This window comes from Sebastes fasciatus, chromosome 14, assembly GCF_043250625.1.
Source record: "Sebastes fasciatus isolate fSebFas1 chromosome 14, fSebFas1.pri, whole genome shotgun sequence".
Lineage (NCBI taxonomy): Eukaryota > Metazoa > Chordata > Actinopteri > Perciformes > Sebastidae > Sebastes > Sebastes fasciatus.
In genome coordinates, this window is record NC_133808.1 from 8932793 (window position 1) to 8960321 (window position 27529).

The following is a 27529-nucleotide window of genomic DNA, read 5'->3' on the forward strand; positions in this document are numbered from 1 at the left end:
AGATACAGTTTAAACATTAAGGGCGGGCTTCACTTACAGCAGCTACCTTTAAACAGTATGACTGTTATTATTAAAGGGATATTTAATTTAGTTAATTACCACAGTGTTTTCATTTTGGTTCGACAGTGCCACAAGCATAAAGTCTGGTTCAATCTTAACTCCATTAGATTCTGGTGGTCAAAGGTCACTGTGACCTCACGTCCGTCCCATTCTCATGATATCTCTGAAACGCCTCAAGCAACTTCTTCAGATTTGGCACAAACGTCCTCTTGGACTCGAGGATGAACTGATTCGATTTTGGCGATCAATGGTCACTGTGACCTCACAAAACACGTTTTTGGCCATAACTCAAGAATTCATATGCTGATTATGACAATTTTACACAAATGTCTAACAGGATAAAATGATGAAGTGATGACATTTTAAGACAGACATGGATGTAAACTTCCACTTGACTGGTTGTTTGAGGCATACAACTGCAAGGCAGTAAGTGTAGGCTATAGTGCCCCCTATTGTGTTGGACGGTACATTACCACCCAGGGGTCCAAGTCTGGAAAAGGGTAGTATCTAGAAGGTAAACCGCAAGTTGGGGAAACTCTCGTGAGATGTTTAAGGTTAGGCACTGAACTTGAATAGTTAAGGTTAGGATAGGTCGTCGGGCAGCGAATCATAGCAAAGCAGTCGTGGCCTGGCACAAGCCATTGGAAATAACGGGTTTCAGAGTGCAGCGGTGCCGTAGTCACGTTGTGTCTGAAAGGGCCTTCAGTGACTGAGAGATTGAGAGAGAGAAATACTCAAGCAGGGGCAAAAAAATGAATGAATTAATGAAAAGTGATGAATATTAATATTAGTTTATGCCAGAGATTCACACAAATTTCACGCCAGAGGGGCGAATTATTCCGTTTTCTTCCCTGAGAATTAAAAGTAAAATTAAAAGTAGGCCTATTTAACATTAAAAAGTTCTGTTGCAGTGTACTTTATTATTTATTATTTATTATTTTGTTATTTTCATTCTTTAAAAGTCACCAGAATGGAGGAAACTAAATCTCTGAAAATCAATTTGGATTTGAAATCCTCTCTATTTTTTAGGTCTCAATGTTGGCAAGGAATGCAATAATTTCCCAATTTGGGATCAATAAAGTCTATCTATCTATCTATCTATCTATCTATCTATCTATCTATCTATCTATCCCGGTGAATGGAAGAGAAACTTTGGGATACAACACAATAAGTGTTCACAAAAACATTATTCAACAATGTTAAAGTGGCATGCTGTGCGTAGTTGCAGGGATCAGGACCTTTTGACCTGAGATCAGTTTATCTCCCCCCCTCCTCACCTTATCTCCGGCCTGTCTGCCCGCTTCTCATTACCATAATCACGCAGCTGCACAGCGGGAGGTTCTGCAGGTTAAAACAAACGTCCCTCCCTCAGAGGGCTGATGGTTACAGGTGAGGAGGCCAGCAGCAGAGAGCTCAGTGTCTGCTACACAATCCAACATGAGGCCCAACGTGACTCTCCCGGTGCTCCTGGTGTTAGCGGTGTGTTTCCTCCTCGGTGTGTGTGCTCTCTCCCATGTGGAGGAGATGAAGAGGAGCCAGGTGGAGCAGCTCTTCCTCAGCTCTCTGGTGCTCTCCGGGCGGCCTCCTCCTCCTCCTCGGCTGGCTGGGAGCCGCCAGACCCGGCGTCACGTCCCCTCCGCCCTCTGGAGGATGTTCCGGAGGTCAGAGAGCCTCCAGGCCCGGGAGGAGAGCGAGCCCTGCACGGTGTCTGAGTACGGAGTCCGCGGCAACATCATCCGATACGTGCAAGACCAAGGTGGGTCATCATATGTAGCGCATGATGCTGGTCAGTGGTATAAAGGCCCAATATGCTGCATGAGCAGCTATTCTTCAAGTTGTCATAGTTGCTTCTGCATGACCAGATCATAGATGGAGACAAATCAAAGGCTAAAGCCTGTTTATTTGTTTATTTGTTTATTTGTTTTGCACAATTTAAGACTATACAACATAACACACAAATAAATGAATAATATACAGTGCAGGAAGAGGCAAAAAAAACCCACTGGTCTTATCTGAAGCCTCCACCTAGAGACAAGATTAATATAAAGACATAATATGACTACATAATAGTGATAACAAAACAATTAGGACAAGATGTATATAATAACAACAATAACAATACTGTAAATATTCCCTGTCTTTCCCTTAGTCTACTTCTTGGCCTTAAACTTTTTTATTAACTTTTTTTATTATTATTATTATTTATGCTTTTAAGATACAGCTCTTAAAATATGCACACTTCATTGTTAAATAACAGGTAATTCGTTTATTAAGGACAGATAAAGTCACCCATTGTAGAGCTTACAATTAGGGGTGTGAATAACCAGTTTCATCTCGATATGATATATCAATTATTTGGACAACGATACGATATTTGCAGTCTGCCATAATGCAAATACTACCATGATCTTGATTTGTTTGAATAAATTATAAAAGTTTTAGGAAGTAAATTTCTTTTGGATTGTTTTATCAATTTTGTTTTAATATTCATAAGATTTTAACTGTAAAATGTGTAACTGCCCCTATAGTGGCTAAAAAAATAAAATAAATAAGAGTGTGAATACACACTATTATTTACTAGGGCTGGGGTGATATGCTTGTCTCCCGGTTCGATACTATCCCGATACTTCTATGAGGGGTGGAAGTAACAAAAATGAACTGATAATAATGGAGGTAATGAAAATGCATACAATTTGAAAAATGGAGTGATAAATTATCAATTGGTTTGATTAGTGGAAAGCTGATTTGACTAAAACAGTCATGATGGGATGATACCAGAGCCACGTTTCAACATTTTACCCATCTCACATTCATCATTCACAACACAAAGTTGCCATTTATCATTTAAGGGAAGTGGCATAAAATCACAAGTTTGTATATTAGACTACATCCAGTAGACCAAACATATTATTCAATTTAGGTTAAAGTTGCACACATAGGCCTACTAGTTATTCAACTTTTAACTAGTAGGCCTATGTGTGCAACTTTAATCTAAATTGAATAATATCTTTGGTCTATTGGATGTAGTCTAATATACAAACTTGTGATGTTATGTTGTAAAAAAAAAAGAAGAGAAAAAGTTATTTTGTTACTCCCACCCTTTGAGGCCACTTTCCTTAACTGTTAAATGTCAACTTCGTGTTGTGAATGATGAATGCAAGATGGTGTAAATGATGAAACATGGCTCATCCTTTCATGACTTTTCTAGTCAAATCAGCTTTAAATTGATCAAATCATTCATTTCACATCCATTTTTATGTCTCCATTTTTCAATTCGTATGTATTTTCATCACCTCCATTTTTATCAATTCATTTTAGTTATATCCACCCCTCATATGCTTGGGTGCCAATTCGGTATGTACTGCGATTCTACAAGTATTGCGACTCGATATTACAATTTATTGTGTTAACTTTTTTTTAACACCAGACCATGGGAAGAAGTTGAATCGTACACTTCCAGGGACTTTTACTCTGGAAAATCTTGAGTGTTATTCAGTTAACATGGCAGAGCAATCAGTCAGAACACATGCTTCTTTCAAAATCGCCAACAAAAGATTATTTTAAGGGTGCTTGCGCCAAATCATATACTGCACATGTGCTTCAGTAGTACTGCTAAAAATGCAGAGTAAGTACAACCACAGTGTGTGTTTTGAGAGAGAAGCAATTGGTCATGACAAATTCTTCTTCTCTGTGATTTAGGTTATCATTCTTAGATAAAAAAAAAACTAAATAAACCCTCTGCTGTTAAAATGCTGATGTGTTGCAGGCAGGCTGGTGTCTGGCTGGAGCAGCAGCTGTCAGGCCTGTCTGGAGAAGCAGCTTTTCTTCAACATGTCTGTCCTGCAGCCTGTGGAGCTGCTGTCTCTGGCTCAGCTGGAAATCAAGTTCCACTGGAAGCCCTTCACATCTGCAGACCTCCTGCTGGAGCCCCGGGCCCTCAGCGTGTCTCTGTATAAGGTGATTCGAGCCACGCTGAGGGGAGCCAATCCCAAGGCCAACCGCAGACTCCTGCTGTCTCAGTCGGTCCAGCTGCGGTCAGAACCCACCTCCATCACCATGGACATGACCTCGTTGGCAGAAAACTGGCGCAAACCGGGACGCAACTACGGTTTGCTTTTAGAGCTGCTGCCTCTCAGCGCAGATCCGAAAGAGTTTCTCCCCTTTCACCCCGGGAACTCCCTCCCATTGGAACCAGCATTCACCCTGCCGCTGGTCCAGGCCTCGCTGGTGGCCGTGTCCCTCAACCCCCACCAGTGCCGCTCCAGACAGAGAAGGAGCGCCGTCCACCTCCCCGTGACGCCCAGCAACGTGTGCAAGGCCCGCCGCCTCTACATCGACTTCAAGGATGTGGGCTGGCAGGACTGGATCATTGCCCCGCAGGGCTACATGGCCAACTACTGCCACGGCGAGTGCCCGTTCCCGCTCAGCGAGAGTCTTAACGGCACCAACCACGCCATCCTGCAGACCCTGGTGCACTCGCTGGACCCGCACGGCACGCCACAACCCTGCTGCGTCCCCATCCGCCTCTCCCCAATCTCCATGCTCTACTACGACAACAACGACAACGTGGTGCTTCGGCATTACCAGGAGATGGTGGTGGATGAGTGCGGGTGTCGGTGAGCTCGGTGGACTTTTCAGAATTTTCAAATATCCACCAGTTCTTCTTTTTCTTAAGCTGCTTTGTTAAGAGTCTCAATGCGATTTAATGCCGTTTTGTTTGTCAGATTTCAGTGTACAGAGTTCTTTGCAGTCAATGATTTTAAAGAATTTAACATTTGTATTTGTTTGTTCTAACAGAAATGTAGACGTATCTTTTAATATGATGGCTGATGTTAATAAAAATTGCAATAACTTTTTTCTTAATCCACACTTTGAAAATCAAATGACCCGGGTTATCCTCTCCTAGGGGCCCCTCAAAGGCTTGTGGGAAATAATGCAGTGTCTCTGAGCACACTGCTTTTGAGCAGCAATGCAGTTGTTGAGCGAGGAAGAAATCTTTACGTGGTTTGTGCTGACTTTCAAGAGAGATGCTCGTCGCCCAACACGTTCTCATGGTAAACGCTAGACTTGCAGTAAAGTATGGAAACACTTTGGGTTTCACACATTGCAGGAAAAGCAGCTCTAGACATCACAGCTAAAGCTGCATGCTAACTCTGTCATGGACAGGAAATGTTATCGTATTGCGGGAACGTGTGTTCAAGACAGCTGTCACTATATATATATTCTTTTATATGACTGATATTCAGTATTTGAGTTCAGGACATCTCTGAATACATACATGCTGAAAATCAAACATTTTTACTGTATCAATTTAGATATTTTCCAAAGTAAAAGTCCCTGGAAGTGTATGATTCAACATTTCCCCATGGTCTAGTGGTAAAAAGTTAACAAAAATGGCAATAAATGGTAATATCAATTTTTTAAAATTGGTTCTTAATGCTAAAAAAAACAAATTCATAATCTTTTCCAAAGCTCGCTCCCAGATCTCAGATAATGTTGGCATTCATACCTCAGGAGGAGACTCCATTGAAAGAGTATCATCCTTCAAATCCAATCGCCAAATCTCCAAATGTCAAAAGTTTGTGATACCAAATCACAGCATGGCTTTTTCTATGGTGTTCCTGAAGGTCTTGGTATCTTAGTGTGGTATTTTGGAGAGATTATCGATAATTTTGATCAATTCTCGATTGGTAAAAAATGGTTAAATTTAGCACCAAATCTGTGGAACAAATGGTATGGTATTGATAAATCAACTATTCAAATTGTAATTGTAGCCTTGGAAAACAAATGTTCATTTAAAAAAACAGTTTTATAGTATTTACTTTATGATAGAAAAACAGAGTCCTTGGTAGGCCTTCATTCCTCATGCAAGCATATTTTCCTTGGTAATGTGATAGTCACTGCCTATTGTGGATTGTTGAGTATTAAATATAAAATATTCACACCAGCAAAAGTTCAGTAAGTCTCACATGTTAGTTTTCCTGTGCTTTCAATGTATCACTGACACCAGACCAGCGACTCTTTTATCTACTAAAGGAGAAATTAACTCTCTTATCTAACCTCGCTGCCTGATAACACCACCCCCACCGCCTCCCTCACCGAGCCAGACAGACCACTGGGGTTGCCGTGGTGACGGCCGGTCGCCACAGCAACCGGGAGAGGCTGACAGGTTGTAGTAATTAGTGAGGGAGAGAGCGAGAGAGTTTAGGGTGTGAAGGAGGAGAGAGGAAGAGACCCAGTGAGAAGCTTTTTGGCTCCCACTATGTCCCCCTAACGTTCCCAATGGGTTATGGTAATGTTACTCTTTTAAAGTTTCCCAGACTCTTTCTCTCGTTCCCACAGTATGACATCATTTTTGAAACACTCTAAAACAACATTATTAAACTTTTGATTTTCACCTCAAGTTTCAAGTTTCAAGAGACAGATATAAAGAACAGTCAAAAGTGTAGCAGAGGCTGTGATACTCTGACATTTAGTCCCTAGTATGGGTCAAATGCCAAAAAACACTGGATCCCATTTCCCATGTTGCAACCAACAGGGTCAGTAAGACTAACCATGCCCAGTAAACGGACCTTCACGTGTAAAAGTGGCGCCTTTAAGCATGTTTTTGTATATTGTTTGAATTTAAAAAACTTAACAACCCGGGCTGCTATTCTGTCTTTCAGAGGTTGTTGTGGGCTTTTTTTGTTGTTGTTGTTGTTGTTGTTGTTGCGAGTTTTCAAGCTAGAAAAATTAAACTACTTAAATCCATTGGTACCAACCATGTCTTACTAGCTTGTTGGGAAGATCGCTAAATAAGGCTACGAAGTTACGCTAAATTTTGGCGAGGAAAAACTGGCATGGCGATTTTCACAGGTGTCCCCTTGACCTCTGACCACAAGATATGTTACTGAAAATGGGTTCTATGGGTACCCACGAGTCTCCCCTTTACAGACATGCCCACTTTATGATGATTCACATGCAGCTTTAGGCAAAAACCAGGCAGTTTTTTCATGCAGTATAAATGTATTTTTTCGCCTATTCTAAAATGGTGTATTTGAATATTTCTGCATACTGGGGTCCCTAAACAGTCTTGAAATAACATAAATTGAGTACGACTGTAAAGCTGAGACTCTTGTGGATCCAATGAGCCCAATTGTATTCATGTGTGATGATGTTAATCCCTGTAGTAGCCATTTCATTGTAGTGAGACCATTTTTTTTTTTTTAAACCTGACCTCATTGTGACCTCTAGGATAATCACAGCCTCATGAAACTTAACTATAAACTACAACCACAAACTAGAGACCTGGGGCATTCAGAGGATGGATGGCTTTCCTAGGTAGATTGCCAATAACAACTTGACACACAGTGCTGAGCTGCATCTCAAATTGATATTCAGATTCCCAGCTTTCAGATGATATACACAACTTCTATGTGACATATAACAACATCACACTGAAATATAGTCGTGTAAACGACTCACATTATTATTTTGATTGCATTTTTAATTCTTCATTTAACGAGGAAAACCAATGTGGTGTGTTTTTAAAACTGGGTGCTGGCCAGTACAACCAGTTGTCCTGCACTGGCCACTGAAAGCAGTTAAGTATTTTCTCCACCATTAGGATTTTTGTTTTTTTTGCATTCATTCCTGTTTATTGCACTGCCAGTTCTTAATCGCCCTCTTATTATCCTCTGATGTGCAACATAACTGAACTGAAACGGAAGATGAATGAAAGAGTCGAGAAAGAGAGAGAAAGAGATAGAGAGAGTGGAGCAACACAGAGATAGACAAGAAAAGGAAGAAGCCTCAGGCAACAGTACTTTGCTGTCAAAGACAAAAGTAATTTCCACTTTACCCTCTGGGGCCCACAATACACACTCTATCTCTACCAGTCAGACTCACAGAAGTGTTTTCTTACTGTCTCTAAAACCAAAACACTCTCTCTCTCTCTCTCTCTCTCTCTCCTCCCAAATGAATTTACACTTGGTTTCAGACGAGTCACAGAGTCAAATTATCTTTAAGCTTTACATCAGTGGTGTAGCCTGGGGACACTCTGAGCTCCTTCAACGCTCTCAGAAGATAAGATACAAGAGTTGAACCTTTTGTCCCTGGGTCTTGGACCAAGGGTTCAAGTCTGTTTTAGACATGCTAGCAGCGTGGTTCCACGGTCCAACTGTTGGATGGATTCCCATGAGATCTGGGACAAATAATCATGGTCCCCAGTAGGGCTGTGTATTGGCAAGAATCTGGCGATACGATACATATCATGATACGATTCAATACGTTGCGATATATTCCGATACTGTAAGCGAGACGATATATTGCAATTTTTTAAATCTAATTTTTATATTTTTATAATCGTATAAAGACGTCATATGCATAAAATCTGGATAAAAAAGTGTATTTTTTTTATGCAATCAGAACAGTTCTTCATTTGCATTTATCACAGTCCCTGTAACATCCAACATCATAGCACTACTTTCGATCATCATCACCGAATATTGATACATAACATCATCATTAAGATGCACTTTTATTTTAAAATTCCCACTTTATATTTATTGTTTTTATTAAAAATAATAGATTGTCTTTCAATTAAACCTCTAGTAGAGCTCAGTAATAAAATGTAAAATCATATTTTAGTTGCTTTTTTTGTGAGTTGATATAAATGTAACTGATTGTGTTAAATGTGTATATGATATCATCTCTAGGGCTGTGTATTGGCAAGAATCTGGCGATATGATACGTATACAGGGGTTACGATTCAATATATTGCAATATATTGCGATACTGTAAGCAAGGCGATATATATTGCGTTTTTGTAAATCTAATTTTAGGAAAAATGTCATAGTATAGAGAACACACCACCATAAAATCTGAGTAAAAAAAGTTTTTTTATGCAATCAGAACAGTTCTTCATTTGCATTTATCACAGTCCCTATAACAACCAACATCATAGCACTATACTTTGAGAGGACACATACACTGAGAGGGCGCATATCTTTGCAAATGTAATTCAAGTGTGATCAAATTGTGATCTAACAGGCAGGCTACTGACTTGTTATTTGCAGCTCACTGAGCTAACAGCTGGTTGTTTTTTGGAATTAGGTGATTAGGCGAGGATTACTGACTAAATGTAACATTTCCACTTTGCTAAAACGTGTACTGTTCATTCCTGTTGACCACAAATAATACAAATGGATACATAAACAGACACTTTTGTTAAATCTGTGCTTCAATCGACTGGCGTCATGACCAGAGTTGGGATGTTATTGGACACAGTGGATAATAGCTTCCTTTCTCTCTTCCTTCCTCTGCAGTTTCACTCTCCCACATGTGCACAGTCAATGAGAAATGAATAATCAATACCAGTCAAGATGGAGCCGGTGTGACTCAGCCATCCTGACTGGATGTGGCTTCTTCCGTCCGTCGGTATTTCTGTCTTCAAGGTAAGGGAAATCGTAATGCTAAAGCATGCAATGATATTTTAGACATCAGTGTTCCTCCAACTTTATGGCAACAGTTTGAAGGCTTGATCTTGACCTCATCCGACACCTTCGTGATGAACTAGAACGTTGACTGTGGGCCAGACTTTATCACCCAACATCAGTGTTGGACCTCACTAATGCTCTTGTGGCTGAATGGGAGCAAATCTGGTGGAAAGCCTGAACCAGAAGACTGGAGGCTGATATAGCAGCAGATTAATGGCTATCTGGAGGTGGTCTAATGGTTTGGGGATGTTCAATAATAATACATGTTTAATTGTCTTCATACAGTTGGCCATGTAGTGGAGCTTCTTACTCCTCCAGTTGCCATGGTTGTTTGGGTAAAAAAATGGAGATACTTTACTATACTTTTGAGCGTGTAACTTCTGCTAATTTGTGATTACACAGTTTATTTTTCATCTGCTGCTGCTCTGTCTCCCCATAAGACCAGGAAACTGGCTTCATTAAATAACTTCCTTTATTTTCCAAGAGCTTGTAAGCAAAACTCTATGATGGAAGGCATGACATTTAAAGCTTCAGTAGGCAGAATGTTTTGGGCATCATTGGGCTCCATAATAACCTTTCAGCATATTGTAATTCAAGTGTTCTGAGAGATAACTAGACTTCTGCACCTCCTCATGGCTCTGTTTTCAGGCTTAGAAAATCTAGCCCGTGACGGGAGACTTTGGCCAATCACAGGTCATTTCAGAGAGAGAGCATTCCTATTGGCTGTTCATTCAACATAGGCAGCTGTCAATCACTCGCGAACTTTCAAAAACGGTCAAACTAGGCAGCGCTGATCAAATATGAGTCAATATCCTGCTCGGCTCTGATTGGTTGTTTTCCTCCGGTCTGTGAAATCTTGCAGATGCCATTAGGAGCACCGGAGGACACAGAGGCACATGCTTTTTTTCAGATTAGCTGTCTCATGCACTACTGTCAAGATATAGTGACCGTTTTAAAAGAATACATTTTTTTAATCATATTTGCTCCAATTCTACCCACTGCTGCTTTAATAAAGCAATCATATAAAAAATAAGGAAAGGAAATCAAGAAAACAGAAAACAATGGTGGAAAGTAACCACATTTACTGAAGCACTGCACTTAAAATTGATCTATGCAACTTTGTACTTACACAACATTTCAGAGGAGAATATTACACTTTTTACTCAAATACATTAGTCTAAGAGCTATATTTTTACTTCACAGATAAAGATGATTTAATAATAAATATAAATAAAAAGGAATAAAGAGTTAGTAAATATTGAATGAGCTTAGAAATGTTATTATTAATTGATTTTGAAATACCAAACAGTAGAAAGAAGCAGTTAGATTCATCTCCACCTCCACATTATACTGCTTCTGGGTTACCACATCATTTAACACTGAAACAATGAGTACAGTTACTAAGGATCTAAAGACTTCTGACACTGCCTGGTAATGTTCTTCTATCAACCAGCAGGGAGCAATGTGGCTTCAGCTCAAAGTCTAGAGCTGACTGGCTGCTGTAGCTGTCTTTGTATCCATTGGTTGTGTGTGTGTGTGTGTGTGTGTGTGTGTGTGTGCGTGTGTGTGTGGGTGTGTGGGTGTGTGTGTGAATACTCTCAGCATGAGGTAGCTGGTTAGCAGTGGGTAGTTGCTGAGCTGACCACTGCAGAGCCCATTAGTACTGAATCTTTTAGTGAGGACTGGATGTGTGTGTGTAGGAGTTTGTGTGTATGTGTATGTGTGTGTGTGGGCGTAGTTTTTATCATTTTATTAAAAAGTGTGTCAATAAAATATTCAAAACACGGTCAAACCTCATATTTGTTCTAATGACCAATGTGCCGCCACATCATCAAAAAATCAGAACACAACAATCAACCTGCCTTCATTACCAAATTGATTGAAAGGTTTTCAAATACTTACCTATAAACATCAAAATGAATGTTTGCTGATGCTGTAGGCCTACAGAGATTTATTTATACCAGGAATGCAAACACACATTTTCAAATTAAAACAGATGATAAAATGCTGATTTTCATTCTAAGCCTCAAACTCTTCAGTTATGTCAATTATGCCTGAAATGTTTATGGAGAAATATAAATATACAGATTTGGCCTTTAATAAAACTATATTTTCTATACAAACATGCTCTCTTAATATTTCAATATAGTCACAAATGAACATGTGACATACAGACCAAAGATAACTGAATTAAATATTAATTTTATTTTACATCATATGGCATCTACATGTTATGAGTGTGTTTACAATTTTTTGCTATAGCATATTTAAAAAAAAAAAAAAAAAAAAGAAAATCAGTCAAGACTTAAAGCTACTGTAATAAATATTTTGATATTAACAACATGAAAACTTGTATGTGAAAGGTGTTGCATCTAGTGATCCACTCAGCTTTGTAGAACTGCTAATTCTGCTAATTGTTTTGGTTTGCTGGCCCGTAACTTCACTGTTTTGGTTCACTCTCACCGCTCTCATTACGTTCTTGTCACTCAGCCAGTTGTTTTCAATGAAAAAACCCATCTATACAATACCTGCCCAGTACTGAATGGCTAACAGACACATCTAGCAACTAGCTGGTGAACATAGTGGAGCATTTAGTGGCTAAAGAGGTAGATATTTCCTTCAGGAGTTGGTGGAGACCAAAAACAGAGCTAAAAGGAGAGTGAATGTACTAAATTCCCCAGTTAGGCATAATTAGGGATGCCTATAGTGTTGTTGGGTCTTCTCTGGGTCCTTAGCTGTGCTGCAGGCACTGTAGCAGCCTCACTTTGAGTCGAGTGGTATGGCATGCTAGCTTTGGCTGTAGCTTTCTTGTTAGCTTATGGAACCCTTAGATTTATTACATTTCTTTGTGACATTAAAAACAACATTGAAGTACATTGTTTATTTATACTGAAAGGAATCATATCTTGATATTCTGTTAGTAATTACTCAAAGTGTCCTGCCTATAATGACTGCTAAGTTCATTGACAGCATAATTAATATGCGTTACCACAGTATTGGTTGTATATTTAATTTATTTTCTGTTGTTATGCTTGTATTGCAGGAACCATATCATAAGCTCAACCTTAGTAAACAGTTGAACAGCATACTCTTTGCACTTACATGCACACAATGGCCTTAAACACAACTCCAAATGAATGCCAATTCTGCTCCATGACATATCAACTTATAAATTAACAGTGTTGTGCACACAGCTTTGTTCCTGCTGCCTCCAAGTGGCAAATAAAATCTGTTATTGTGGGTTTGCAGGCAACAAGCATGAAGGAAACATGGTATCCTAGTGCAAATTAATTCTTCATTCCGTAACGACAATACAAAGTTCGGAGAATCGAAACCTTATGATGAGAGCTAAACACTGTTGGGTGAATGTGACTTCATGTTTGGCATGTTTTTTTTATGTGTTGATGTTTTGCTAATGGCAGGAGGTAAAATCATTGGAGGCTATAAGATACGCCCAAGTGTTGGAAAAATGAATTGAATACCTAATGCATGAGTGTTAACACTAACGTTTGTCAAATCCCAATGTAGAATATGGTGTGTCAGTGTTGTTGTAGCTAGCTTACAGCTTCCATTAGATGTTACAGCACCTTTAATGTGAGTAGATGATCATATGAGTGGCAAAGATGACAGCGAGGCACTTATGCTCTTTCAAACACAGACTCATCGTTCCATTGACCTCCATAGTGAGCGCAGTAATACCCCGTCTGATAGGACAAGCACTCTGACTAATGTTCTGTCACCACACACACACACACACACACACACACACACACACACACACACACACACACACACACACACACACACACTTCTTGGCTCCCATATTTCTAATCCGTTTACAGCGTGTGTCACACCAACATGCATTTGGCACACACTCTGTCACCTAATCAATGATAATGGAATCACTGTGTATCCTGCCTAGTAACACAAGCCTCTGTGTCATTAACATGCTAACCTACACTTTCGGTCACACACACATACACATGTTTGCATGTCGGAACATGTATGTACAATCAACAGTACACTAAACCAGACGTAGTAGATCACTGTGCCGCGAAAGTCCCGACAGGGCTGGATGAGAATCAAATGACTATGAGTAATGTAAAAGGTGTCACTTGAACTCTTTTATGACACATTGACTGTTTGGTTCAGTCTCATCACTCTCATCAACCTTTTTTTCCCTGTAGCATAAAGACCTTTACACACAGGAGGTATATATATATATATATATATATTTAAGCTGTTGTTTTTGTCATGAATACTACTGCGAATATTACATGGTGAAAAAAGTGAAAGTGAAAAAAGGCATCAACCAATCACGTGTGGAACGGGTTTAGTTGCGCCTATATTTTTAAAATCAACAACATGGAGGCTTCATAGTCCGAACCAAGACAGCAAACTTTATTACATCTTTCAACCATGACAAAGGCTGTGCAGAGCAGGTCCAGGTCTTCTGTTCTTACCTTTCACAATAAAAGCCCTAAACATATAATATTCACAGGTGAGTATTTCGCATTTTCGTATCGGTTATTCGTCACGACCCCGGTGCGTAAAGGCCTTTAGGCAGTTGTTTTCAGCTAAAAAAAATTCATAACAGCAACACCAATGAAATTCAATGGAACCATGATCAGTTTTTGATGGAAGCACATTCACACACTGCTTCAGTGTAGAATTCAACTTTGGTGAACATTAAGATACTAATTTGCGCCACTAACAATTCAAACTGTCTTGACAGTGGCGACCTTTGAGGGCCATGAGAGAACCGGGGGGTATAAAATGGAGACAGATATCATATTAGCTGAATAACAGAAGTCACTATGTCACTAAGCTTCCAGTTTATTTTGCGAGGAAACATGAATGAATTTGACTTTCTGGTGTGAGTGGGCAATCTGCTGTGCGTCCACAACACTTTAGGAAACGCACAAAGGGTCCTTCTGAGTCTAAAATTTCCGATCCGAATGGGGCCCATGGCAAATCTACCCAAACCTGACATGCATACACTGATGTTTTAAAAACACAGAAACTTGATCTGAAAGGGATCTGGCAGCATGCATAATAATCAATAACAGGGCTGCAGTTGAAAAGAGCAGCAATACATGGCATTTTTCCTGCACACATAATCAGACTGAATCCAATCTGACCCAATTAGACTGAATATTGACGACCCCAACTGCTTCCCTACCTGATTGGAGGTCGTCAGCGAGAGGAGGTTCACCTGGGTTGCTCTTCTGGGAAGTCTTTAAAAGTCTTTTCCACATGGTCAGCCTTGTTTGGTTTGCTTTGTGGGTTTTTCCGCCCATGTAAATTGTTTACTTTACTAAATTATTTTCACTTTGGTTTCAAACCTCATGCGTGTTCTTCGTCCTCCTTTGTCTGAGCTGTGAGCCAGTTCCTGACAATATAAATTATCAGGTCTGGGTCGGTTCTTGGGTTATGGGAACTGAGTGGACCTGTGATGACATTTAATCCAAAAACAAACCAATTATATCACTCTGCTTACTACTACGCCCCCAAAACTAACAATATCAAGTGTAGTTTTAAACATGTAAGGGGTTAGGTTTACCACATTTGATTGTATAAAGAATTTATGTGCCAATGAGTGCAGGATGAGTCATATTTGAACTTTCTACAGGAAGTGAAAGCAGAGGCTTCGATATTTAAAGATATAATATGTAACCACTGTCGGTTCCTGTTTTATAAACACACTGCAAAGTTGGCCACACTTCCACAGCTCAACGAGCCGAGAGGGAGAGAGAGAGCAGTGATGGTTGAGCGAGCTACAGAGTGACTGAAGAGAGGGAGTGGCGTTAGTGATAACATAGCAGCAAATCGGAGAAATAAAACGTTATTTTCTGATTGTTTCCCGGCGGTTACGTTCTAAAACACATAACTAACTCCGCACAACCTTGCAGGAAAGTGCCGAGTTGACGGATTTTGAATGAATGGCTCAACTTCCGAGTGGAAAAGTACTTGGATCTTCTGGCGATCTTCAGCATCCATTGGGCCCATAGAGCTGGCGCAGCGTCCGCTCGGTCACATGGCTCGGTCACGGGGTCACAGCCACTGTCGTCACAGCTTGCTAACTCTGCCTCCCAGGCCTCGCTCCAGCCTCGGTCTGGGTCTCATTCACATGAACGGAAGAAGGAAAATAACTCTGGATTCAGCTATTAGCGCATTTTACAACTTTTAGGACCTAATGATTTAAATAAGGGATATTAGAGTGTTCATACTGGGAAGTTGATTCACCTCAAAAAAATTATCCGCTGAGTTACAAACGTCTCTTTTCTATGGGAAAAAGTATTTTTTGGCCCAATGGCATCACGTGACGGACACGGAAGTTGTAGTCTCACCGTGTGGCCACTACGAAAATTGGCATCAACGACCGGCGCTCTTCCTGGGGGCTTGCTCTCGTCAAATTACAGACACACACAGATCATAGCTGCACTCACAGCACAGAGAGGAACAGGGGGATCACTGGAACACATGCACATAACACAACCCCGTTCTCATCCGTGAAATACGGCCGCTTTGTATCTAACAGAGTAAAGGGGGGGCTTGTGAGACGTATCAGAAGCCGAGGGACGTGACAAAGTGGCTGTATTTGGCGTCCTGAACGGTCTGCACACCCTGTGCGCTGTTATCGGCCGGGGGTTACACCCCCACGTGGGACCCAAAGACTGTTTGCAGCACAGAAGCGTCCCGAGTAAAGCAAAATAATAAGGAAAGAGAAAATACAGGCAGAGGGCTGCAGGATCTCTGCAGAATCTGACACCACCACACACTTCTAGTGGAACATAAATGATGATTGAGAGGGATTATTTTTGTGTCAGTCCATACATTGTTTTTTAGTTAATTCTTATGACATATTAGACCTTTAAATACTAAAAAATGCTTTTTTGACACATTTGAGACAGTAGAGGGATGAGAACATAGAAAAACGTTTTTTTTTATTGCACTCTCTTTAATAGTTTTCTCCATTCCTCATAAAAGTTGCTCCCAGCAGTGAATTGTGAATGGGACTTAAGAGGAAAAACTCTTAGCTCAGAACTTTTTGGTGCCATTTAGAAGAGCTCCTGGTGGTAACATAAAATACTCTGTGAATACGGCCCCTGGATGTCAGCGTGAGTTGTAGCCGGCGGTGTCCTGTAATGAGGTGACAGCAGGTTCCACCAACACACACTTTAACGCCCCACCTGGACACACACACAGACGGAGGTGACACCATTACCCCTGACCCTACAGCCTGCATCTGTGAGTGTGTGTCCAGGTGTGAATGTGCGTGTGTTTGCAGTGGGAGGGGCCGCGGCAGTTGGAGAATTTAATTACAAACCATACGGCTGAGCTGCTGCTTCACGCTGATGCAGCTCAACACATTCACATTAATTCTTACACAAATATGATTTTAACGAGCATTTAATAACTGTCAGATAGTCAGACACAGGTCAGTGACCCTCTTCAGGTTAATGCGTCCTTTTGCAATTTTTATGAAGAATGGTTTCTGTTTAGCGAGACAGCTCCGTGACAGGAAGTGTGAAGTCCGTCTTGACCTCCATTTATATAATTGCTGGAGGATGAATCGGCTCAGTCGATCTCCTTTTGCTTTGAATTAATTTTTGCGAATCAGTAAAGGAAGCGGCTATTTTTGCTCATCAAAACGAAAAGTCATACTGTGACTGTATACTATTTATTCTTTTCTGTATAGTACTCTGTACGGACTGTTGCGGGCTGAGTTTTGGTACCAACCATGTCATGCTAGCTTGTCGGGAAGAATGCTAAATATAACGCTATGAAATATACTTAATTTTGGCAAGGAAAAATTGGCATGGCGATTTTCAAAGGGGTCCCTTGACCTCTGACCTCAAGATATGTGAATGAAAATGGGTTCTATGGGTACCCACGAGTCTCCCCTTTACAGATATGCCCACTTTATGATAATCACATGCAGTTTGAGGCAACAAACATGCAGTTTTTTTAATGCAGTATAAATGGGATATTTTTGCCTATTCTAAAAACTGAAAAGTGACTCAGAGGGTTCTGACAAAGCGTCAGTAGGCTATATGACGAGTAGGGATGAGAACACGTTAAGTATAAAGAGTGATAAAGGCAGGGAGGAGTTCGGGGTGGATGGCTGGGTCCAAAAACACAGGACTTTCACCCAGGAGACTGGTGTTTGTGGCCTGTGTGAAACCAAAATTCAACGATAACTTATTTTAAGTAACGTAACGTCACGTGCTATGTCACTTATGCAACATAGCCAGCTACATAAAATTACTACTTTTCATAATTTGTGGATGATTCCCAGCAGCCATAGGTTTCCATTCTTCCGATATCTGGGTTGTGTCATCACAGTGATCATGAAGCCTTCAAGGATAACAATGAAAATTCAACTTTTGCAAACAAAGAATGCAGGACAAATATAATGGATTACACTACTCAGTCAGGTTTATGAGTGTACTGCGTGATTTTGTATACTGTATGTTAATGAATGGAAAACAATGGCTGCCATACAAAGTCTAAAACATAACAGCATGTTTAACAAAATGGTGATTAGCTGCAGTATATGTATGTAGTGATTTTTAGTAAATGGGGGAAAACATGCAAATTCACTGTTGGTACTTAGCTAAAATTTATACAGTATTTTACATGTTTTGGACTAATCACTGCTGGAATAATCACACATAAATCACACACATTTGCTCCGGACAGGATTAAAGTAAGTGATCAGCGTATAAATCGGAGAAATAAATCCTGTCTGGATGAGGCTTCAGTCTGTCTGAGTCTGAGGTGATGGAAGGGAGAACCTTTTCACATCTTCACACGACGCAGCAACAACCTGAACCAGAGAGACAACAGATATAGATGACTGGAAGACCTATATATAGATCTGGTAGCAGTGTGTGTGTGTGAGTGTGCGTGTGTGTGTATGTGTGTGTATGTGCTCGTGAACACGCTTTTTTCCCTCCCGCTGGGACTCTCAGACCAGCATGAGTAAGCACCCAGTCGGATTTACAGCATATTGATTAAATTAGCATTCGTTCCTCAACCTGAATATTAACTCATCCAACACGCACACACACACACACACACACACACACACACACACACACACACACACACACACACACACATGCACACACATTTGCATGCATACACACACACGTGTTATGAAAGCACACAGGATATTATGAATTCACACACACACACACACACACACACACACACACAAACACACACACATAGGTGTACACACCAAGAAGTGATTAATTTCTCCTCAGAGAAAGAAAATTGACTCTGAAAAAAAAAAACGGCTGTCACAAGGCCCGAGGTGCGTCTGGTTTGTAGGTCGGTGAAAAATGACAGCAGGCGATGATCACCTGTCCACTCTCTGAGGAAGAGGAGTTTTTTTTTTAACCTTTTTATTTCCCCAGGGAATATTGACAAAGCTGATTTACAGAAACACCCTACACCACATTTATGCAGGGCACTGTCCAGTCTTCTAATACTAGAATAATCATAAATACTAGGGTCTGGCGATATGATACGTATCATGATAAAAGGCTTTACGATTCAATATATTGCGATGTATTGTGATACTGTAAGCAAAGTGTTATTTTGCGATTAATAGGAAAACTGTCATAGTATAAAGAACACACTGCCATATACATAAAATATGAGTAAAAAACAGTTAACTTTTTCATTTTTATCAGAATCAGCGAGATCTGCATTTGCATTTATCACAGTCCCTGTAACATCCAACATCATAGCACTACTTTGAGAGGGCACATATACTGAGAGAGCGCATCTCTTTGCAAATGAAATAAAGTATTGACTGAGTTCATCTTTGCATGTAAACTATTAATGAAAAATCAATACAGTGGGGCCCTTTGCTACATGTCAAATTTGTTGGCTTTTTGCCTTTTAGCAAATAAAGGCAAAAAGCACACAAAAAATCAATAGTGTTTTTGAGAATCCATACAGAATCACAAAACATAATATTGCAATATTTTCTGTATTTTCTTACACCCCGAATAAATACACTTACTATTAGCAGAAACAGTACAGTGTTCACACACAGAGTAAGACCAGAGCTCAGTGACCTGTCTTTCCTGTGTGTGCAGCAGCAATTACAAGACTTTCCAGCCACTTAATTGGTTTTAGAAACACGACCAATTAGGCAGAAACACAAGGAACTAGTGACCTGTTCTGTTGTCCTTTATTTCCTCTTTCCAGTACTCAATAAGCTCTCCTGTGGAAGAAGTGCTCACATCAATATAAATGATTCTTTCACCACCTTGTAAGATACAGTTTTATATGTGAGTGTTACATATTGTAAGCCTGACTCTCTGACAGAGTTGAGAATAAATAATTAATAAGGAACGTCAGAAAATGTTGGTGCCGTGAGTGAAGAAGGCAGGAGTAATACTATACAAGCCTATCATTTCGTCATTTTGAGCCAGAAATTACAGAATATGTTTAACCAAAAAGAGATTTTCACATTTACTTTATTTTTGCTGATATTGTGTGTTTTACAATGCCACAAAAAAGGTCACCTTACACCACTAATAAGTCAGCCCGGGTCTCACCAAATGGTGTATGAGTGACACGGCAATTTTTAAGACATTTAGCGTGCAATAACAACGCTGTTCTTGCTTTTGGCATGTCATTTCACACCATGTAGTCTGTACTGACTGCAATGTAAACGCATGTGTATATGCTACGCTCAGAGCTAGTGACGTTAAATAAAAACTGAGAAAGACTGCTTATGGTGGTTGGGAGGTGGATGAGTCCGGCCGTTCTCATTCCCAGGGCGTCAAATACCGAGGCGTGGTCACGGTCGTCGGCGTGTGTCAATAATGTGTTAGCAATTAAACACGGAGCAACATTAGCATTCATTCAGAGTTGTTTTTCTGTCCACTAGGTGAATGTAAGTCCAATATTCACTTTCCTTTTAGCTCTGGTTAGGTCTCTACCACTTCCTGAGATAAATATCACTCTTGTTCCATTATGTTCACCAGCTATAGTCACCAACTGTGGTCTGTCTGCTGTTTGGAGCTGTGTAGGTAGTGTATAGTGGGTGTATCAGAGCTTAATATGAATGAGGCTGATGAGAGTGCTGAGACTGAACCATAAAGTGCCATAAAACCAAAACCAAAGAGCTGAAAGACTTCTCCGTAGAGCGGAAGGGAGCTGGTTTCATTAGTGCAGCTTTATCTTCGCACATTAAGTCTTTCAATGCCAAAATGTTTTGCATCCCTCAACTCCACCTTCAGCCAAAGAGGTTCCACCAGTAGCGTCCTTAACCCAAGAGGGATACTGTCCTGACTCTATCTTCATGGGCCTGCATGTTGTGGCGGAGTTACATTTTAATTAGGGCTGTCAAAGTTAACGCGATAATAACGTATTAATACGGATTAGTTTTAAAGCCCCCAATTTCCTCAATGCATTAACGCAACTTGCAATTTTTAGGTTGTAGCGGGATCAGTTTTAAAGCTAGAGTGAAGATACTGGTATCATATAAAACTAGAAAACCTAAGGCATCCATTGTTACAAAATTTGTGCAAACATGTCATTCTAGCTTGTCTGCAAGGAGGCTAAATAATGCTCCAAAGGTGGGCTTAATTTTGGCGAGGAAAAACTGGCATGGCCATTTTCGAAGGGGTCCCTTGACCTCTGACCTCCAGATATGTGAATGAAAATGGGTTCTATGGGTACCCACGAGTCTCCCCTTTACAGACATGCCCACTTTCTGATAATCACATGCAATTTGGGGCAAGTCATAGTCAAGTCAGCACACTGACACACTGACAGCTGTTGTTGTCTGTTGGGCTGCAGTTTGACATGTTATGATTTGAGCATATTTTTTATGCTGAATGCAGTACCTGTGAGGGTTTCTGGACAATATTTGTCATTGTTTTGTGTTGTTAATTGATTTCCAGTAATAAATATATACATACATTTGCATAAAGCAAGCATATTTTCCAACTCCCATGTTGATAAGAATATTAAATACTTGACAGATCTCCCTTTAAAGTACATTTTGAACAGATACAAATTGTGCGATTAATTTGCGATTAAATATTTTAATCGATCGACGATCCCAATTTTAATGCATTCTAATTGCTAAAACATTTCCTATCTAGTTATGATGTTCATTTTATTCCTACTTACTTTGAAAGAGGACAGCCAGCATCATTGAGTGTGTACAACACACTGTGACATGAGAAAGACTACAAGCATTTTCACGTTACACGCTTTCCTGTCAATGGTGTCTTCTCTTGAAAGTAAAATTCAGCGCCCACACTGCTAAACAAAGGGATCGTTTGCACCTGTTCCCTTGTTTTTCCTTCCTCCGACACGGATAACAGGATGCAACCCGTCACCATGAATTATATCCCACAGTAACTCTGCACTTGTGTTGCATGTTGACTGATGATTTAACTTCACTGGCTGCACTGGTGGGACTTACACCGCTGAGACTCTCACTTTATCCACATGCACAGCGTGTAGAAAACATTTTCTCGGTTACTTCTCTTGAATTTTCCCAAGGCAACACGAAAGTTCAAGCAGTCTATCTTGAAATCAGTTATCCCTGCCCATCTGCTACTCCTGGCAGGTTTAAAGCAAACAATCAAACTGAACATGATTGTTTGTGAAACCTGTGAAGCCGTATGCCACGGAGAACCGGAGCATTTCAGAGAAACAGCAGAGTTTCTACCAGAGAGGGCGGAATTAATCAGACGTCTCCCCTCGACTGAGATTCAAATGGTTCAACACTTTTGTCTGAGCTGGTGGATTGAAATCACTTATCTTGTTGTACTCGTATTGAAAGTCAGTTTCTCCAATTTAGTCTGTGTGCAACAACACTCAGACAGCAGCATGTACAGTAAAGGTAAGACACAAATTGAAACTCATGGCCAGAATAAAAGTAATGTTCAGACTGACTGTGAAGCACATCTTAGAGGTGGTGCAATTACATGCAAAGTCAGTGGTAAGATGCAAGTGGACACAGATTTGCTCAACCTGTTGTCACTCCCAACTCAAACTGAGGCACAGAGGCGCCCTTTAGCAACAGTATGTGACGAACCGGGCTTCCAGCTAACTCCAATGTAAACTCACCTGCGGCGTTATTCAACGGTCGGAGCAAGTGACGTAGTATTAATAGCATGAGAGTCTGCTCAGGGCGGGCGGAAGGGTGGATGGGTCAAACAAACACAAGACTTTCAACCAGGAGACCGCTGTTCGTGTCCCGTGTGAAACTAAAAGTAACGTTGACTTATTTTGTCACGTCAGTCTTAAGTCAGCCCCGTGAGTCACGTGAGTTGCTAGTCAATGAAGTTAACGTCAACCACGGCCGTTTCCCAACCCTACCTAAGTGGTTGTGTTGCCTAAACCTAACTTCCTGTGAAAACGGAAGATTATTTTGAAAGGACACTATGCATGTAACAAGCGTATTGACATGCTGTCCACGGTCCGTCCAAAAGTAATGCAAGAGGGGTACTGAGGGGACTCCGATGGACTTAAGAAACAAGCATTTTCTGTAGAGTGGTATAAATCAGGGTCATGTCTGTAAAGGGGAGACTCGTGGGTACCTATGGAACCCATTTTCATTCACATATCTTGAGGTCAGAGGTCAAGGGGCCCGTTTGAAAAAGGCCATGCTTGTTTTTCCTCCAAAATTTAGCGCAAGTTTGGAGCGTTATTTAGCTTTCTTTGCGACAAGCTAGTGTGACAATGGATTCCTTAGGTTTTCTAATTTCATATGATGCCAGCATCTTCACTCTACCTTTAAAACTGAGCCCGCTACAACCTCCGAAAGATCAAATAGTGGCCTTTTAAGAGGTTAATTAAAAATCACAAGTTGCGTTAATGTGTTAGAGAAATTAGTGGCGTTAAAAGGAATTTCCGTTAACATGTTATTAACTCTGACAGCCTTAGTCTTGAAATTTGGCATGGACATCCACTATAACTTTTACATTTTTATATCGCATGAAAAATCACACAAAATTAGGAAAACGCTAACATTGCGTTTATTAAATATTTTCCATATTGATTTTTTTTTACACTGCATAAGCCTATGTGTGCATATCTTTGATATTCAACTTGTTATGAGTTCATAGATACCAAATACTTGATTGTGCTCCTTGTAGTTTCTGAGATACAGCTACAATATCTCATCTTTGGGCACATGGGACTACTGTATTTTCCTAAAATATAATGGAGTCTATTGCAAAAACAGTAGTCCCATGTGCCCAAAGGATAGATATATTATGATAAAAAAAACCCAATTTAGATTTTTTTTTTTTTTTATATTTCAGTTGCGGGCACAAATGGATTAGAGTTTTTTGGGTCGAAAGGACAGAATGTGTCGTATGCTATTTGTGATATTGGGCTATAAAAATAAAATTGCCTTGACATATTTCACATACAGGTATGTGCCTTTTTTACTTTGCTTGTGTGCTTGCTGTGATGAAACTGAATCTCTTCCTCCTCCATTCACAGCTCTCCTCGCCACTGTAAAATGCGACATAATGCAGTTATCACCATGGAGATCACTCGGAGATGGACCCTCTCTGGACAATGTCAAGCGTCTCTCTGTCTCTGTCTCTCTCTCTCTCTCTCTCTCTCTCTGTGGATTTGATTCCTGACTCGAGAGCCGAAGCAGATGGACGACTCTTAAGCGCCTATAGAATATGAAAAGTCAAATTCAAGGGCAGGATTTTCTATCTAATGAGAAACAGTGTGAATGCTAAATGAGAGAGCTTACAGAAACATCAGCTCAGCAGCTTTGTGTTACCGGAAAAGTACTTTTAATAGAGAAGCATTATGGAAACAAGAAAGAGCACTACTTAAAGCTGCAATATCCAAAATTAATTCAAATAAAAAGCTAGAGGCAGGTAGTGACTTACGCTGTGATCAGTTGTGGGGACTTCATTCCTACAAGAACAAAGAGTAGAAACCAGTAATGAACACAAAACACAGCAAAGCGAATCCTGTTGGGCTAATGTAAGCAACCTTGTGGACTTTGATATGCTCGAAAAACACTTTCCATTTGAAGAGGTGACTGGGCCTTTTGTGCATTTATGTTTTTCTTTTGGTTGAGAATTAAAACTGTAGGATGTTTTGTTTGATTAATTTGTTGTTGTGCTTTAATGAAAAATTATAATAATTTGTGTCGATCACTGTTGACGTCTGAGGGGGCGGGCGCTGTATAGTCCAGAGTATTCTGTGTTAAAAAGTTCTTCCCCGGCAGAATAAAGACTGCAATGGCCTACCAAACTGTATATTCTTATACCTGTACTGTTTTTAGCAGATAAGCCAGTTAGCTTGCTACCTAAACTACTAGTAATAGTCAGTTGACAGGTGTTATGGAGGCTGTATTGCTACTGAGGCACAGTGCGTGCAGACAATCGCCAAACGCAGCTGCAGATCTCTGCAACGGCAGAAGTATAGCAAAAGACACATGTAAATAGACGGCTGATTGAGAGGCCTGCTGAGTCGTAACTGATGACGTCTGTATTTCTAGCTCTTGGAGCCAGTTTTGCTCCAATAATGTCCCAATACTATGCCGCTAGTGACAGGCGACCAAATGAAATGGACCGTTACCTTGATTCAAATTATGGATTTCTCTTGGTTTGAAAATTGTTGGTAACATTTTGGATGATGTAAGTACACAACTCGGTTATCGTTTTAAGACATTTTAATGCGGAAAAGTTACATAGTATATCTTTAAAAGAAACCAACGTTGACCGACGTTAGGAAACGAGAAACAAACAGCAGTTCCTTACATATATTAATCTGTTGGTAACCATAGCAACGTTGATGCTTCTGATTATTTTACCATTACTATCATTTTGTTTGCCCCTCTTATCCTTTCGGTGCGTTCTAACCCCGTTGTACGAGTTGGATATTTGCCTGGCTTTCATTAGTTCAGCTCCTTTTTATAGTCTACTGTAATAAAGTACTATTAAATTAAATTAAAGTCTATTAATGGTACTCTGTGAGATAATAGAGCTCGGAGTGAGGGTTAAAACATCTGTGAGCATGTTCTTGTAGCTCGGGGAGAACAGAGATGGAGACAGAGATTGAAAGAGAGAGGAGAATGAGAAGGAAATAAGGTCCAGTGCGTCCTAGAATAGAAAAAGAAAATCCATTTATTCTGAGAGGCCTGTGGGGCTGGAGGTAGCAGGAGTCCACTGTTACTACACACACACACGCACACACACACACACACACACACACACACACACACACACACACACAAACCTCTCATCCTACTGGATAAAATGAATTCTTTTCCTCCTTTCCCTCTTTTTCCCCCCTTTCCCTTTTTGCTTCAGTCAGCGCAATCACTATAACTCCAACCTGGGCACAAATCCCATCACACACACACACACACACACACAGAGAGAGAGAGAGAGAGAGAGAGAGAGAGAGAGAGAGAGAGAGAGAGAGAGAGAGAGAGAGAGAGAGAGAGAGAGTCACTCACCTGGTCACCTGCCTGAGGGGTTGTGATGCTGTTTCACTCTTTGCAGGGGTCTCTGTTTCCTGTCGGCCCGGCCACAGAGAATAGGAGGCTATCAATAATCCTGCTGAGAGGAGAGGAGAGGAGGGGAGAGGAGAGGAGGGGAGAGGAGAGGAAACCAGGAGAAAATGAGAGAAAAAAGGGTAAATATAGAGGAGAGAGGAGAAATTGGGCAAAAAGGGTATAGGAAATTGACAAACAAGAAGAAGAGAGGAGAGGGTAGGAAGCAATGAAGGGACACAAGTTAAGGAAAGGAGAGATAGGAAGTGAAGAGAAGAGTGAAGAAAAAACAGGAGAGAAAACATTTATTGGAGAGGAGAGAAGGAGAAAAAGGAGAGGGAATGAGAAATACAGTTGAGAAGAAGTGAGAATAAAAAAGAGAGGAAACAAGGATGAAAGAGGACAGGAAATGAGAAAAGAGGAGAGGAGAGGAGAGGAGAGGAGAGGAGAGGAGAGAGGAGACAAGGAGAGTATAGAGATAGGTGTAAGGGAGGGCAGCAGAGACCTGATCCTGATGCAGCTTATTGGCAGGTTAAGACTCAACATAGACGGTGTTTCTTCACACCTGTTTGTGCTTCTATACTTCTGAGGACCATTAGTGACATCTTAAACTAATCCTAACCTTAGTCTTCACCCTCGAGCAGCCCTTTAAAGAAGTTAGGAGATGACAGAATGTTCTCACTTTCCGACCAGTGTTCTTAATGTCAAGGTATAAAACTCAAGCTGGTCCTCACAAAGACAGGCATACGTGCACATACACACGCACACACAGAGGGGAATGAATAAGGAGACAAAAGTTAAATATCAGCTTTTCTTCATTACGCTCCATGCTGAGTTCATTCTCCCTCCTCCCCATTTCACCTCAAATCCGTCTGCTTCTCTCTCACCAAGACTAAATCTTTTCCCCCTTCTTCCTCCATCCTTTTTCCCATCCATCTATCCCTCTGTCCCCGTCAACGTATTTCCTTCTCCTCTAATCCGCCAACCTTCACACCACCTCTAAACCTTCCTCCAAAGTGCAGAAATACCTTCTGTTCTCCTCCAACCCACCGGAATACCACAACACTGATACCTTGAAATTCACAGCAGAAAAAGCCATGTCAGTGGCAAATATCTTCGTATGTCTCATCCACATGTTTCCGCCTGCTGTAATGCACATTTTCAGGTTAAGCATAAAGAAAAACGAGTGGAAATAAGAAAGGAAAAAGCTGAAATATCACAGGGGAGGTTTTGTGCTTGGCTGAGATTGAAAAGTTAAATAAAAAAATATGCGATAAATATTTTTGGAATACACTTTAACTTGCCGCAGTAGTAGGTGTTACCGGTGTTACACGGTGGTTGGGCATTCATATTTGATCAGCGCTGCCTATTGACCGTTTGATCGGAGTTCGCGAGTTGAATTAACAGCCAATAGGAACGCTCTCTCTCTGAAATGACCTGTGATTGGCCAAAGTCTCCTGTCACAGGCTAG

The 27529-nt window shown here is 40.6% G+C and overlaps 1 protein-coding gene and 2 long non-coding RNA genes across 3 annotated transcripts in view; 2 read left to right on the forward strand and 1 right to left on the reverse strand.

Moving 5' to 3' along the window:
* LOC141782345 (uncharacterized) overlaps positions 1 to 27529 on the reverse strand; it is a 221876-nt gene that overhangs the window by 190213 nt on the left and 4134 nt on the right. The window lies entirely within an intron of this gene.
* gdf3 (growth differentiation factor 3) lies at positions 1386 to 4923 on the forward strand. The gene is made up of 2 exons (XM_074658578.1): positions 1386 to 1816; positions 3827 to 4923. Exons 1-2 carry the CDS (start codon positions 1498 to 1500, stop codon positions 4678 to 4680), a joined length of 1173 nt encoding a protein of 390 aa, XP_074514679.1. The 5' UTR covers positions 1386 to 1497; the 3' UTR covers positions 4681 to 4923.
* On the forward strand, positions 9364 to 24812 carry LOC141782174 (uncharacterized). Its single transcript, XR_012597071.1, has 2 exons — positions 9364 to 9494; positions 24036 to 24812. It is a non-coding gene; the product is annotated as an uncharacterized LOC141782174 (long non-coding RNA).